Genomic DNA, 16,819 nt, shown 5'->3' on the forward strand with positions numbered 1-16,819 from the left:
AGGTTGTCAAAGGACTAGATACGTTTCGAGTACCTGCTATTACTAGTGTTGAGGCCAGGGTAGCTGCTCTTTCTCCAATTAAATTTGCACCTTCTAATGTAACTAACTATTGGGTGTCTATTAGGTAAATTCTCTCTATAAATGAAAGAAGAGAGAAGTGGCACTCGGGCATGACGAAGATGTGCCTATAGTAGGTAGGGAGCGTATTAGGTAGGGAGCGTATCCGTGTCTATCTCGCAACACGTTGAATAGGGCATGGTCACCCAAAAAAGACTCCAATTTGCTAGCTTTCAAAAGGAAAAAGGTTATGGATACGAGAAAGAAGAAACCCAATTGCAGCCCTAAATGATTCTTCTCTCAATGAAACTACGAGAATCTACATAGGTTGTGTTGGGTGTGTTGATAGACCATGTGGCAGGTTGCATCAAAATTGTTAAGAAATTAAACATGAGCTCAAGGTGGATCAAAGCATATGAGGGACATGATTAAGCATATTGATTAGGATAATATAAAGAGTGAATAAGCTAATATCAAAACAATGACAAGTGATTTATCACAAACCCACATAATCTCATTGCATTAGTGTTGATCCAAGTACACCCTTTTATAGATCTCATGGAGCTCTCAATCCATGCTTTTTTGTGTGCACACTAGTGCCAACCATGTGTCCATAAATGCTCACACTACATGTGCTCCCTTGCACTTTCCATGTGCTACATTTTTGACCTTTAAGTTCACCTTTTACTACAAATGACCAAACAAATCAACCTTTACCAATGTACCCTTACTTTTTCTAATGTGCATGCTCCTCCCCTTTCTCTATTCATGTTTTTGCATCCTCACACATTGTTTTTCAAGCTTATTTTTTAATTCTTTTTCTTTGCCCCAAACAATTTCTCTAGATCATCCCAAGCACCCTTAAATATATCTTGTGATGTGATATGATGGATAAATCCATCTCCCAATCCTAATGTAATGATAGCTACTCCCTTTTCATCCCAGCTTAACTATTTTTTCTTTTCATCCCCTTCATCCTTAAGACATTTTCCCCTTCCATTTATAATTCCCCATAGCCCATCCTTCATTAACATGAATTTGATTTTGGCTTTCCACTCCCCTTTAAACTTATCAAGCACAAATTAAGTAGTCATTTTTAGGGTTTGAGAAGGTCTTAACACTTAAGTACTACTCATGGTCAGTGCCTAATCTCAATACAAGAGAGATTGGATGAATAGATTAGTGCTAATGCAAGGAATTAATCATGAGACCCCAAAAGCAAGCTCAGTGTTTTTATAAAGAAAATTGTCAATGTTCAAGTGAATAATTTACGCTTCAAATAAAAGGGAAAATTTAATGTGATGATATAGACTTGTAGAGAAACTTCCAACTTATGATTCGAGCTCTCACTTGCTAAAAAGCAATAAGAAATGAGTGAGATAAGGACTTGTGAACATAGGCTATTTTTTAGAGGAACCAATTTTAAATTTCAATTTGTGGCTTGATTAGCTCATTGAATGATATCAAACTTGCTAGGTGTCCTCCACATACACTTAATTGAATGATGTAAAGCTCAATTGTTGCTAATGGTGACATAAATTTTCAAACCAAATCCTCCCTGCTGTGCAGATTTCAAACCAAATCCTCCTTGCTATAGATTTCAAGCCAAATCCTCCCTATAGATTTCAAACCAAATCCTCCCTATAGATTTTGCCACCAGACTATTGTTGAGTTTGGGAGGTTATAATTTGATGTTTGAGATGCTTTTGATGATGAGAAGCCTTGACTTGAAGTCTCCTTAGACCCACATAGCTCTGATGAAATTCAAAGTGGCATGATTTGATGATGCTCTTCACTCAATGAGTGAGGTGGAAGAGACGGATTAGTAGATGATTAATACAAGATTAATAATACTTATTTTAGCTATTAGCGTGAAACAAGATGAATTAAGAGGCATGTCTTTGATACCATGTTGAGAAATCAAACATGATTGAGCTTAGGGTGGATCATAGAATATGAGGAACGTGATTAAGCAAGATGAATTAAGAGGCATGTCTTTGATACCATGTTGAGAAATCAAACATGATTGAGCTTAAGGTGGATCATAGAATATGAGGGCCATGATTAAGCATATTGATTAGGATAATATAAAGAGTGATTAAGCTAATATAAAGCAATGACAAGTGATTAATCACAAACCCACATAATCTCATTGCATTAGTGTGTTGATCCAAGTACATCCTTTTATAGATCTCATGGAGCTCTCAATACATGATTTGTGTGCACCCTAGTGCCAAACATGTGTCCATAAATTCTCACACTACATGTGCTCCCTTGCACTTTCCATGTGCTACCTTTTTTGACCTTTGACTTCACCTTTTACAAATTACCAAAAAATCAACCTTTTCCAATATACCCTTAGTCTATTTATTTTTCTAATGTGCATGGTCCTCCCCTTGTTCTATTCATGTTGCACTCTCACACATTGTTTTTCTCAACAAAAATACTAGTCCTGAATGTAGTTGGTACATCATGTAAAGGCAAAGAGAAGGTTGCTGAACCTCTTGATATGCCTGACATTTTTGCAAGGCATTATTTTGTTGATGGAGAGTCTAGTGCCTCGGAGCGCAGAGCCTTGATGATGAGCTTGGGACTCCAACTATTAGAAAACCTGGTGTAATAAAGGCTAGAGAAGCTGTAAAAATGCTACGTAGTGATCATGAACAACGCAGGTCACGGAGATTTAGAAAACCTATTGACAGGTTGACATATAATGGTTATGTGGCTCATCACTATGTATATATAGCTAAAGTTGTGCAAGATGTTGAACCCACATGCCGTGAAGAAGCTGTTGGGAATGTAGATTGGGAGAAATCCATGGATGAAGAAATGGTTGCATTGGATGCAAATGAGACTTGGGACTTGGTGCCATTGCCTAAGGACAAGAAGGCTATTTGTATGCAAGTGGGTGTACAAAATAAAGCACAACTAAAATGGAAGCATTAGTAGGTATAAAGCAAGATTGGTTGCCAAAGGTTATGCTCAAACTTATGGCATTGATTATGAGGAGAGGTTTAGCCCCATTGCCAAGATGACAACTATGAGAGTTGTTATTGCAATGGCTGCATCAAAAGGATGGGTTTTACATAAAATGGATGTAAAGAAAAAATTCTTGCATGGATACTGTGCAAGAAGAACTATATATGGATCAACCATTAGGCTATGAAGATGTGGGTCACCCTGATTTTGTATACAAATTGCACAAAGCCTTATATGGCTTGAAATAGGCACCAAGAGCATGGCATGATAAGACAGAATAATATCTTATCACCATTGGCTATCATGTGGTAGATGTTGATCATTCACTCTCTGTGTGGAAGAGCGATAAGGGCCTTGTGGTCATCACAATCTATGTAGATGACTTGATTTTTGGGGGGGTGAAAGTGGAGAGGAAGTTGAGTGTGAAATGTCTCCTCAAGAAGAAATTTGACATGAAGGATTTGGGTGGGTTGAGATACATTCTTGGCATTGAGGTCATTAGGATGACCAAGGGCATATGGCTCTCATAAAGGTAGTATGCATTGTACATGCTATCCAAATATGGCATTCCTGGGTTGTAAGCTAATTTCTATGCCATTAGATTCAAATGGTAAACTGAGTGCAGACAATGTGATTTTGGAGAACCCCACTATGTATAGGAAGATAGTGGGTAGCTTGATCTACATAACAATCACTAGGCTAGATTGGAACTATACAGTTGGATTTGAGAGTCAATTTATGCAGGTTCCTCAGAAGCCATACTTGGATGGTGTGAGGCGCACATTATGCCATGTGAAGTCTACATTAGACTATGGTCTCTTTTATGAGACTGGTACGGAGTTGCAGTTGTTTGGATACACCGATGCATATTGGGTTGGTAGTATCGCAGATAGAAGATCTACAAGTGGATTTATGTTCTCCTTGGGCAGTGGTGTTGTGATATGGAGCAATAAGAAGAAGCCAACAGTTGCCTTGTTGAGTACGGAGGCAGAGTATAGGCGTGCTAGAATGGAAGCATGTGACATAGCTTGGTTGTGCAAGATACTTGGTGATTTGGGGTTGCAAGTTTTGATAGATAGATTTTCATCTATTGTGACAACCTTAGCAGTATATATTTGGCAAGGAACCCAATTTTTCTTGTGTGAATCAAACACATAGAGGTCCACTATCACTTCATCATAGAGAGGGTCTTAGCAGGAGACATTGATTTCATATATGTTAGCACCGAGGAGCAAGTAGCTGACATTTTCACAAAAGCCCTAGGAGCAAAGAAGCTTCACAGATTTCGAACTATGCTTAGAGTTCTAGAAATAGAGTTAAGCTTGAGGGGGAGTGTTGAGATTTCAAGCTCAACACAAGATCACACTTATGATATTCTTGGGTGATTGTTTCTACCACTTATATCACTAGCATGCTTGGTAGGATGCTGACATGATAGATCTTTGCCAGTGATTCTACAGCTGGACTACACCAACTACTAGTAAACCACTGAGTTATGGCATACTTATCTTACCAGCTCACTCCCTTAGTGTGTTCACATTATGGACCGCATGTATATAGTACTTTAGTACTTATCTTGCTAACTCACTCACTTAGCATGTTCACATTATGGACCACATGTATATAGTACTTTAGTACTTATGTTGTATTTTCTCTTCTCTCTTGGGAAGAACTCTTTTGTTGAGAAGAAGAAGAAGAAGAAGAAATTTTCAATCTCTCATCTTATGTATCCTCTTCTAGGGTTTGTGTGAGTGTGTGTGCTTGCACGAGCTCAATCTCTCTTCCTCCCTATATCTTTTCATGGGCTACACCTCTAGCCAGGGTGGCGTGCACGTTCTCTATGTTAGCCGATGAAGGAATGGTAGTGCTTCCTTTCATGTAAAGCAGCATCAAGGTGACTCCAGCCCAACAAGAGACCCCCCAGAACCCATCGGTCATGATACCAAGGAACGGGGTTGGGTGCTAGGTAATGTGCCACTTCTCTCTCCTTTCGTTCATGTGGTGGGTACTTTTGGCCTACCTCTGTAGTGGGCTATCAAAATTGTTCACTCCTCCCTACCATCATATTCATTCAATTCATCCCTCGAATCCTCATCTTGTTTTGGGGATTCATTCTTGGTTGGGGTTGAATCTAGCTCTTTGTTGAAGCATCCCTAGTATGCTTCCATAATATCCCCTACAACAACAAAGGCGAGGTCCCTGTTAACCATACCATGCTTGGTTAGATCAGTGTGGACTGATGTTTCATTCCACTTGACAAGCCACAAATTTGTTACTGACTACTGGAAAGCAGGAACGACTCACTATCTTGTCTTATTCTTAGAGATGGGAATCCTCTCAAATGGCTAATGATGCTTTTGACTAAATTTCTGTTTCTTAGCACAACAGAGCTTATATTGTTTATTTGTATGACAATGTGCGAAGCTCCACTATCCCATTGAAAAAGGATTCCGAAATCATTTACGTACTTAAATGCAGATTGAGTAATAGTAATTCATGCTATTCCTTGGACTCAGACTGCAGAGCTTCCTAGGAACTGGGAAAATGCTATGAATTTGTTTGAATAGCTTCACTTTTTTCCCTAAAAGTCGCTCTGAAAATGTCACTTAGGTTGTTTTAACTAAGGGAAACAAAACCCACTAGATGAACAACTATTAATATTTCCTCATTATATATTGATATTCATTCCAAACTCAAAATGCTAAAAATTGAAATAACAAATAAAATCAATTCGCGCATATATCGTACTTATATAATGTTGCTCTTCTCTATCTTTTTTCTCGATATTCATGGGCAGTGTCTTGGATGGCAGGCAAGCAAAAGGGATAACTGCATTTTTTGGACTCATGGCCGGTGGGAATGAAAAGAAAAGTTAGGTCGAGAGGTAGAACATGCTCACTGGTCTTGATATCAAAATTATCACATTCGTGCCATGTTGAATTTTTGGGCACTTAACCGATTCCAAATGAGGATTGGCAAAAAATGAGCCGAGTGAATTAACCAACTCTGTGGACTGTGACCAAGACTAATTCCTAAACACCATGTGTTCATGGCAAGCGCAAAGCAGTTGTCTCGCCGCCGCCACCATCGGCAAGAATAGCCGCCTTGCCGCGCGATTGAGGAAAATGATCTATTGTGTGTGAATTGAAGTATATATTATCTATCACATACATGGTACTGATCACATATGTATTGAGAAGGAACACTAGGAGCTAGCTATTTAATTCCTCTACCAATGATTTACCAGACTTATTCGGGCTACTTTCCCTTCGCGTTTTCAGTCTACCCGAAGTTTTCCAGGGGCATGCCAAGAGTGATACATTAGGAGGGGGTGCCAGATAATGGGCAAGACCCGTGTTGGATGTAAGCCGTAATTATTGATTTCATAAAAGGGTTAAGCATGGTAATTGATCATTTTATTTTAGATTGATAGGATCTAAGGCATGCTCATAACTGGGTCTACAGCCCTAGGCAAAAGCGGACTTAAACCGTTGACTCTCTTGGTGTAAACAATGCACTCTATCGAGACTGAGCTGATTTCCTCCACTACTTGAGCTAATTGAATGAAGAGTTTTCACCTCGTTCAATGATTAATTCTTATTCTACGTTGGGATGCAAGGATATATTCATTTCCTCCTCGAAGAACTGTATGAACTATGACGTATGATGCCTCTCTTCCCTTTGAGGTAATCCCAAGAGGGACTCATCTACCCTTCAAGACTCAACCAACTATCGATGTCTATGGGCATTGGGACTGTACTTCTTCGGGGCTCAACCAACTATCGGTATCTATAGCCTATAACAAATTCACTTCGTGCCCAAAAAAGCACATAGACACGAGGATTTATTCATAATCTAATCAAATAGGGTGTCATTTGCGATGACAAGGAACATTAGCTAGAAACGTGATCAACTAACGAGCACAAGTGTGGTGTAATATTTTCATGAAGGTGTGACTCTTGGTTGGAGAAGTCCTTGGTCTCTTCTCCATAAGCCAAACCACTAATATCAAGGCGAGATCACATCAGTCCAGTCCATGTTGGCCCAGTGGAAGGGTGAGGTGCATCCACTCAGATAGCATGGGGAGGGCCTAGTGGAAGGGTGAGGTGCATCCACTCAAATAGCATGGGGAGGTTGAATGACTATGGCCATGTCAATTTGCCACTAGCAATTGTGAAGCTTCTACTACCAACTGAAACCCCCATCGGTTTCATCGGGCTAGGCCATCTTCTCACTTTACCTATTAGATAACCGGATTACCTCTACTAGATAATATATAAGATGAATGATTTGGACTAGCCACTACCTGGAAGCCACTAGAAGAGATCTTTACCTACTAGATATGTAGTGTTAATTGGTACATAAGTAGTTCGATCTGGACGGAGTACTGAAAGACTAGATAAGTCACATTAATTGCTAAAGACTAGAATGGGTTGCTCCAAATGATCTACATCGGGATGGTTAAGACACCACCTATAATGCTAAATAAGTATGTGAGAAGGCATTCGGTAGTGCTGATAAGTATGATTTGAGAAGCCATTCACAGTGCTGATAAGTATGATTTGGACTAGCCACTACCTGCAAGCCACTAGAAGAGATCATTACCTACTACATATGTAGCATTAATCGTACATAAGTAGTTTAATCCAGATGGAGTACTAAAAGACTAAATAAGTCGTGCTAAAGACTAAAGACTAGAATGGGTTATTCCAAATGATCTGCACCAGGATGGTTAAGCCACCACCTACAATGCTAGATAAGTATGCAAGAAGCTATTCGTCGGCAGTGCTGTGATAAGTATGCAGCCAAACTGATAAAAGTATGCAGTCGGGACCTATAAGTAGTCCTGAACCCCAACCCGATAAGTAGTTGGTTTTACGATCATGTTCCATCACGTCGAAAAAGGCTATTCTCACAAATTGTTCTCGGTTCACCTCGTGAGGTTACTTCCTTATTGTTTCCCATTCTTAAGCATGATTCCTATACAATAATCTTCATTTGCTTAAATTTACTGCTTTCCTACCAAACTGCAGGATGGGAACATTTCCCATTCTTAAGCATGGATTATTATATGATAATCTTTGTTTGCTTTTGTATTGCTAACAACATTACATGTGGGGGTAGGGATCAAACCCCCAGTCTTCAGGTCATGACTAGTTGGTCAGGTCATGAGCCTAACGAGTTGGCCAAAAGAAAAGGAAATGGAAAAGATGCTACATTTGAAAGAAAAATCCTCCCTCCAATAGCCTTTCTCTATGCTCATTGATGGCAATGAAACTTGTCCCATTATAAAGGTGTGGAGCAGACGACCCCAGACAACTATAACGTAAAATAGCCTAAGACATTGAACATGTTGCAATCCCTCTTGTCTACACCTATCAAGATGATGTTGGGGGGATTTTTACAAGACAATCAAAAAATCCCCCCTCCAATAGCCTTTCTCTATGCTCATTAATGGCAATGAAACTTGTCCCATTATAAAGGTGTGGAGCAGACGACCCCAGACAACTATACAGAGAAAGTATATAGTAGATGTATCAAGGTTACATGGTAGCAGCTCCACAAGCCAATGATGTTCAGCTCCTAGATTTTATCTCCAGCCCCTACGTGATGCTCTCGCTGCCAAGGGCATCCATCGCCTACACTAGCCACCCCCAAGAGCTTGAGCCTACCAACAAGAGCCCCCTCCTCCTGCAATCCAACCATGTTCACAAAAAGGTCCTTGTGCTCCTCAAGAAGGGTAAACCCATCTCTAAATCCCTCAACATCGTAGAGGACATCAATGAGGCCTTCCCTTCCCCTTATGGCATTGATTTGCTTCCCAAGGATCCTTACCAAAAGGCAATGGTTCGTGGGCATATTTCTATGAGAAGAAGGTAAGCAAGGGCACACGCTTAGCTTGTATTTGATCATGATTTTGTTCTTGTAGAGTAAACTAAATAAGAACTTGATCATATATTCGCGTGATCATTATTAATTATACTTCCACAAAGTGGAAATAAAAGGTATTATAATGAGGGGAGTATTACAAAAGTGCATTCACTACATGTACAACTTGGCTAGTGATATAACTTCTATGACTTACTTATGTAGACAGTTTAGTAACAATATAAGGCTCATGTTTATGAGCCTTATATTGTTTATAAGGCTCATGTTTATGAGTCATGACATAGAAGATATAACATTCTACCACTAGGGTAAGCCATGATATGTGGAAACATGTACATATGTTAGTGAATCACTTTGTACAAGACTAGTTGGGAATAAAATATGCTCAAATTGTTTATTCATCCATTGACCATTAAAGCTCCATACCTAATATATCACTTAGCAAATTACATGTGGAATAATATTTTCTTTATTAAATTACTTTGAACAAGATTCCTTTGATTTTTTTAACCTAGGGTATTGAATATGCAAAGCTTCTAGCCATGCTTGATTGTTGTCATTTCCTTGAAGAAAAGCATCAAAGAGGATTTTGCAATAGTTGACTAAAAGTACCGAGATGCACTAGTGTGGGTTATCAATATTAGCTCTTCAAATTCTTAAAAATGATATTCTTTTATGTGTAGTGAAAACATGATGTGGTCAAAATTACCACATAATAGTTAACCTAAGTATCACTTTGAGGGTATTATTAAATAGGCTTCCAAATTTCAAAATGTTAAGCTTTGGATCGTAAGGTCTAACTTTATACCTAATTATGAAAAATCAAGGTTCTTTTCAACTTTTTTTCATAAGAAGTTAGCTTTGAATTCCAAAAGAAAACATTCAGTAGAAAATATTTTTATTGAAAAAAATATTGGTTTCTTGCTTCAAGTGTATTAGAGTAGATGGTATCTTCCATGCTCTTAAATTTTGCATTCACCCTGACGTTTCTAGAAACTTCATCATTTTTCTTTCTTAGTTTGCAGAAAGTCATTCTCCAACTCATGTTGTAGAAAGTCTTATTTGGTAACCTCCTTTTAAAAGTAAAAGAGATCAGATTTAATATTCTATTCTTAGGACACCTTCAAAAAATTTAATTTATTATCCGGGGTGGTCCGCTCCACACCTTTATTATAATGGGACGTCCCACGTCATCTACTCCATCCCCTCTGCCCCAATGCCCCAAAAGTCCAAAGCTGAATAATTTTCTTTCACTTTTGATTTCGTGTATGCGGAACGTTTTCCAAAACGTGTGTATATGCTACAACGTTCATGGCTTCTCCAACCAACATATGTAACCCCACATTTGCTATGTTTCCTCACACTTCTTCCTCTTCTGCCCCATTGAAAACTTATCTTCTACCACTTCTAGAACTCCATTAATGTAGGCCTCTCTAGAAAATCTACGAAGCGTAGTTTGGTATCAAAACATGTTCCTTTCAAGGCCGAATGGTTTGGGGGGAGGGTGGTGGTGGTGGTGGTGGTGGTGGTGGTGGTGGTGTGTGTGTGTGTGTGTGTGTGTGTGTGTATGCTCAACACTTAATTGGGGTAGGGGGTGAGGGTGTTGGGTGATCTAGTGTTATATGCTTCTAAATCCAACACTTAGTGAACAAATTAGCTTTTGGTGTATTACAAATTGAAATCAGTTTCAAACTTCAATAACAAAGGATCTTCTAATGAAATGGATAACATAGGAAATTATAACCTTGAGAACATAAGAAGGAGTGATTTGGTTTTTCACTCAGTGAAAGCTTGTGGCAAGGACTTAATGATGATTAGCCTAGATGTAATTATGGAGCTCATGTTGAAGAATGTTGAACTAAGAGATGAAATATTAGATGATAATTCCTAGTAAGTTTTCCTCTTGTTGATGAATATGTTTTAATGAGAATAAATACATCTTGATATTAGTTTATTAAGATTCTCTCTCTCTCTCTCTCTCTCTCTCTCTCTCTCTCTCTCTCTCTCTCTCTCTCTCTCTAAATTATATCTGGCATTTTCTTTTAAGGCACCACAATAGGGTGACATTACAAGGTGTTGGTGGTAAGGTGTTGGTGGTATGTTTTACAATAGAGTGACATTACAAAGTGTAAGCTAATGCTACTAATGCTAGGGGTGTTCACACCCAAGCTAATGCCATGCTAGGGGTTGCACAGACTCGTCAACACCTCTCTTCCCCTTTGTTTAGTTAGGAGTGTACTATCTCCTATCAATGCCAAGCACATCATGAAAATCTGTGAATAAGTGGCTGCCAGATTGTACAATGCAAGCCATTTCAAGTTATACAATATATCATGTAGAACCACAAAAACTGATCGTAGGAGATGGTGGGAAGATGATTTACACCAATCTAATGAAGACTCCACAAGTATGTGCTGATAAAGGATCTCATCCATGGGCACTCAAGTGTGCTACCATCTGTGTTGATGTAACCACTTGCTTCTACTCCATGTGTCCAAGAAGTCAGCTTCATCTCCAAAAGTCCACAAGGTGAGTCCTCCCTTTGTCCTGAAATTACAACACCCAACAAGTAACTGCATTCTAGAAATCGTTACATCGTTTCCTTGTACTTTTAATATTTTCATTTTGGTTTTTGTTTGTTCCTTTTCCTTACACGCAACTCGGTAGGGACCTCAGTGAACCTTTCATCCAGACCTTATGCCTTCTCACTAAGTCTTACGGGCATCTAGGCTAGTATCTCACTGAGCTTTCCCCTCGGTATAGCCATCCAACCATGTGACTCTTGGGATACCCATGTGACTATTGGGCTACCCATGTGACTATTGGGCTATCCATGTGCAAATTGGGCTCCCATAACCTCCACAAGATTCTAACTCCACAACTAGCCCTCTTGTAACCACTTCTTCATATGACATCTTGTAATAACCAAATCCCACAACTCATTAGCCTACGCTAATGCTACTAATGCTAGGGGGTTATCACACCCAAGCTCATGCCAAAATGCTAGGGGGTGTACATACCTGTCAACAATGTCAGATGTGCCTTCATCGTAACAAGCAACTGCAATTCCACTAGTACCGTCTGGCACCCCAACCACCACCGATAGCAAAAAATCGAGTATTCAATGTGTTACGCCTCGACACACTTAAAAGAGAACCCATAGAAATACTGGAGGACATACCATCAATTAAGAGGGCCAGAGCTAAACATTTTGAAGATAAAGTAGAAGATTTGGAGGAGAACATGAGAGAGAAGAAAAGCCAAGCCAAGGAGGAAGGCAGGAGCAGCAAGAGAATCAAGAAAACCAAGAAGACTAAGTGAAAGATTACTATGGAAGACTTTTCTTTGGGTAAGGGTCTCAAATCTTATAATCTTTCCATTGATTTAAGTCCCCAAAAGCCTAATATTACTTATCCACAACTCTTAGATTTTTCACCTCTTTTCAGGAAGTAATGGGCAAAATTATCTAGCACTAGGATCCCCAGGAAAAAGCATGTTAGGCCTATCGATTTAATCAAGTCCAATCCCCACAAAGATGTTGTCCAAATTTTGGATGCTTGGGTTAAGGGTCACAAGATATCCAGGGTGTATGTAGATGAAGGGGTTGAAATGTGTGTAATGTCAGAGAGGACTATGCACAGGTTACGTCTGGAGGTCAATTCTCCATCCACATTTAAGGTAACTTTGGCCAACAACTCTAGCATAAAGTGTTTGGGTGGTGTCATTAAGGATGTGAGACTCACTGTTTGTGCAGTGGAGGTAGAAGAAAGTGGAGGTAGAAGTTGGCATGTATGTGATTTCCAGCAAAGGGGAGGGCTACCCAATTATACTAGGAAGGCCTTGGCTCATAGCCATGAATGCAGATCAAAGGTGGGGAACATGAATGTTGGTGCTAAATCCATATGGATCTAAGAGGTCTTCTAGTCAAAAAATCACCTATGATATGTGCAAGGGTAAAGAAGTGGATTTGAGATATGAGACCATAGTAGATGAAGAGAGTAGTGAATGCTCAACCACTTAGACTAAGGAGGAAACATTTAGCACTGATAATGATAGTTCATTTGATGTTATGGGTTTACTTTTCAAAATGGGGAAGCTAAATATAAGCTAGAGATACTACAATCGACAGATGCAAGAACCAAAGAGAAATTCAAAAAAATAATGGCATTAGATCTATCACCAGAAGTGCAAAAGGCCTACATCAACATGCTTAAAAGGATCCCAATCTTTTCATTACTAGTTATTTAGAAATCATAGGAGTAATATTGAGCATCATATTGAGTTAAAGGCAGAAACTAAGCCTGTGGTTCAAAAAGTAAGAAGGTTAGGTGTGGTGCAAAGAGATTTCTTGTTATTTAACAGAAGTGAATAAGCTATTAAAGGCTAGATTCATTTATCCAGTGGAGAACTCTGAATGGGTATCTCGTGTGGTGGTGACTCCCAAAAATAATGGAAAGTGGGGGGTTTGTGTTGACTACGAAACCCTCAATGCAGCTACAAAAAAAGATCATTTTCCTTTACCATTTCAAGATGAAATTTTGAATGAGGTGGCTGGCCATGAACAATATACTATTTGTGATGGATACTCAAGATATTTCCATATTAGAATAGTAGAGGAGGGCCAAAGGAAGACCATGTTCATCACCCCTTGGGGTTGTTTTTCTTATAGAGTTGTCATTTGTTCTCATAAATGCACCTACCACGTTGTCGTGAAGTGTGCGGTACAGCCAGGAAAGTACGAAACTTCTAGCTGTGAGAGTGAATGTCAAATCCAACAAGGAATTTCACGTACAAGATTTCCCAAGGAGTATTGAACATCATTATTTCCAATGACAAATACATGTGTCCACTTCCCTCAATACATCCTTGAATTCATCCAGATGATTGCACAGAATTGCATGAAATCCCTTTGAACCATTCACATGTGGGCATAATAAAGCTTTCTAATTTTTCCAATATACATGTAGCCAGTTACATCCATTACATCCAGTGCCCTCAAATCCTTTATTTCGAGATGTACTTTATCACCTGAAAACCTGCCTTAATATACTAACATTTCACAAGTAAAATATAGCATTTTGCATAGCTTTATCATGCTCATGAGATTTAGAAAATTCCATGGCTTGAATTCCAAAAAATCCGATCGAGTAGGAAGTAAACCACCTTTCGGAACCTTAATATGCTTTTTGTACTTTATTTCCACAATACTCCAAGTCACAAGATCTTCCCTTTCCTCAAATCCTTTAAAGGTATGCTAAACATGCGATTTTTCCCATTTATTGGTTTATATATTCAAAGTAAAAATAAATCCCACTTAACTGCAAGTAAAGATAGATGAGTTTTTCATCGTTTTTCTTCTTTATTCCTCTGACGGCGGCTCGCTGCAGACCACTGAAGGCAAATTACAAGCATTTGATGGAAGCTTTATCATTGGATAGCTCTCATTATCCTCTACAATTCTAACTCCTACACGCTATGAACAGAAGCACTCTCTTTGATTTTTTTAACTCTGGTTGGATGGACACTGTTCCTCCAACGCTGCAGAATTCTCTTTCCACTCTGGTTCGCCGCCGTGAAGCTCCGGTGTCTTTTCTCTTTTCCCCCGCGGCGATCTCGGTGCCCATACCCACCTTTTTCCCACTATTAACGCGGGAGTTTCCATTACAAAGGCTGCGCTACCAAGCTCCAGAAAATTCTAATTAAATAAACTATTTTCCCTTTCCACGTATGCTACTAGCCACGTTTTGCTAGTAGCATTAGACCTTAGCATTAAGGTAGCAAGTCTTAACCACAAGACTCCCAAGGCATTAGCACCATGTTTTAAGTCTTAACCACAAGACTCCCAAGGCATTAGCACCATGTTTTAAGTCTTAACCACAAGACTCCCAAGGCATTAGCACCATGTTTTAAGTCTTAACCACAAGACTCCCAAGGCATTAGCACCTCTATGAAAACATGCTTACTAGCTCCATGTTTCCTATCTCCACTCTCCGCATTAGATATACGTAAGATACATATGCTTCTACATGATGATCCATGAAGTCCAAGTGCAGTTTTCTATCCCCACATTTCCCCAACATTCAATGAACTCTTCGGCACTGTGATACCTTCATAGTTTATAAGTCATCATATCGGCCCATGTGATTTATAGAATCTCCAATTGCCCATTCAAGTATTTCTTCATGCCTTTATAAATGCATTCCTTTGTGCATCGGTATGCCCTCATGCCATCATATATATCTGGATGCTTCTAACTTGCCCATGAACTCTGAGTAACAGCAAAAACATCATCCTCCATACTCATATACAAAAAACTCCTAAATCTGACTCAGCCTCAGCTTGTCTTATTGAACCTCATATACAATATGAACATATGTACATGGCATCATATAATGACTCGTCATGGCACTTATCCCATGCATCTGGATGTGTATTTGACGGCCTCACATGCACGGTTTCATATCATAGACGTGCCATGGCACGACATCCACCCCCTCTAAACCTGCACATCCTCTGGTATGTGCCAAATTATCATCAAGGTCCACATATAACTGGATGTCGTCTTCATCTTCTGCAGTTCCAGGAAGATCATCCTCTTCCTCTTCAATCATATCCATACTTCCACTGTCAAGCTTCTCATCCTGAATTTCTTGTGAATCAAAAGGATCACCATCATGCCTTCTTTTAAATATCTTGATTCTTTTGCCAGCCACAAGATTCTTTACTTCTGTTCCATCAAGCTCACACAGAGTATATGTGGCATTTCCATGCACATGCCTGACAATGTAAGGGCCAAACCATCTTTTTGCAAATTTTCTTTGAACAGTGAATTGGTTGTCAAGGCTACTATCATACATTAGAACCCAATCACCTTCTTCAATAGGTTTTGGCCGGAGTCTGTGTCTACTATCAAATCTTTCTTTATTTTTCAACCTTGCATCTTTCAGGCGAGCTTTAGCAAGCTCTACATCTTCAGGCCTCCTCTCCAACTGTCTTATTCGCAATGCAAGGAGGTCATCTCTGCTCAATCCTTCCACCCAGGGCAATACATTCCAAGTTAGAATTACTTCTTCAACTGGCATCACTGGCTTCTGACCATACATTAATTCTGCAGGCATGTATCCTGTCACACTGAGCTATGAGTTGTACGGTCAGCCCACAAGGCATATGGTAGCAGCTTTGGCCACTCTCTCATCCTTTCTCTGCATGCCTTAGCCAAAGCTTTAATGATTGGAGGATGTCCTCGTTCACTTTTTCCATTGCCCTCAGGATTGTAAGCACATGTTAGAGACAGTTTGATACCAATTCTAGAGAAGAATTCCTTTGCTTCTCCAACATCTAGCTCACCTCTATCAGCTGTTATTTTCCCAACACAACCATATCGGCAGATCACATCTTCCAAGAGAAATTTGCATACTGTTTCCGTACTCTTTGTTCTAAGAGCACGCCCTTCTACCTGATTTGTCAAATCTTCTCTTGCAAGTGCTATATACCGCATCTGCCAAATTCCCAAAGGCATTGTAACTAGATCCACTACCCATTTGTAGTGCATGGCAGGTGGGTAGGTTGGTTGCAAGCCATCACGATGCCTCACATTTGAGTACATTTGGCATACTATGCATGTTTCCACATATTGGGAAATATCCTTGTACATTCCTCTCCACCAATATTTTTCCTTTATTTTGGTAAAGGTGGCCCACACACTTCTATGCCCAGCCCAGAGACTCTCATGGAATTCTTTCACAAGCTTCCCTTGAGTCTCTTTATCACATATGACTCTCTGTGGCATAGCATTCCTCTGTTTAGAATGTTTCCAGAGATACCCATCCTTTAGAAAGTAACCATATGCTTTTCTGCGGATCCTCTTAAATTCTGAGTCAGACCAATTTTCTTG

General features: G+C 39.5%; 1 protein-coding gene across 1 annotated transcript; it reads left to right on the forward strand.

The window, feature by feature from the left end:
* The first annotated feature begins 8,583 nt into the window (after positions 1-8,583).
* Positions 8,584-8,975, forward strand: LOC147611602 (putative glutathione S-transferase MSR-1). Its single transcript, XM_086784931.1, has 2 exons — positions 8,584-8,912; positions 8,966-8,975. The coding sequence occupies exons 1-2, from the start codon at positions 8,584-8,586 to the stop codon at positions 8,973-8,975; spliced, it is 339 nt and encodes a 112-aa protein (XP_086641057.1).
* The last annotated feature ends 7,844 nt before the right edge of the window (positions 8,976-16,819 follow it).

The sequence above is a fragment of the Cibotium barometz genome, chromosome 47 (assembly GCF_041138505.1).
Source record: "Cibotium barometz isolate CiBa-2024 chromosome 47, ASM4113850v1, whole genome shotgun sequence".
Taxonomy (NCBI): Eukaryota; Viridiplantae; Streptophyta; class Polypodiopsida; order Cyatheales; family Cibotiaceae; genus Cibotium; species Cibotium barometz.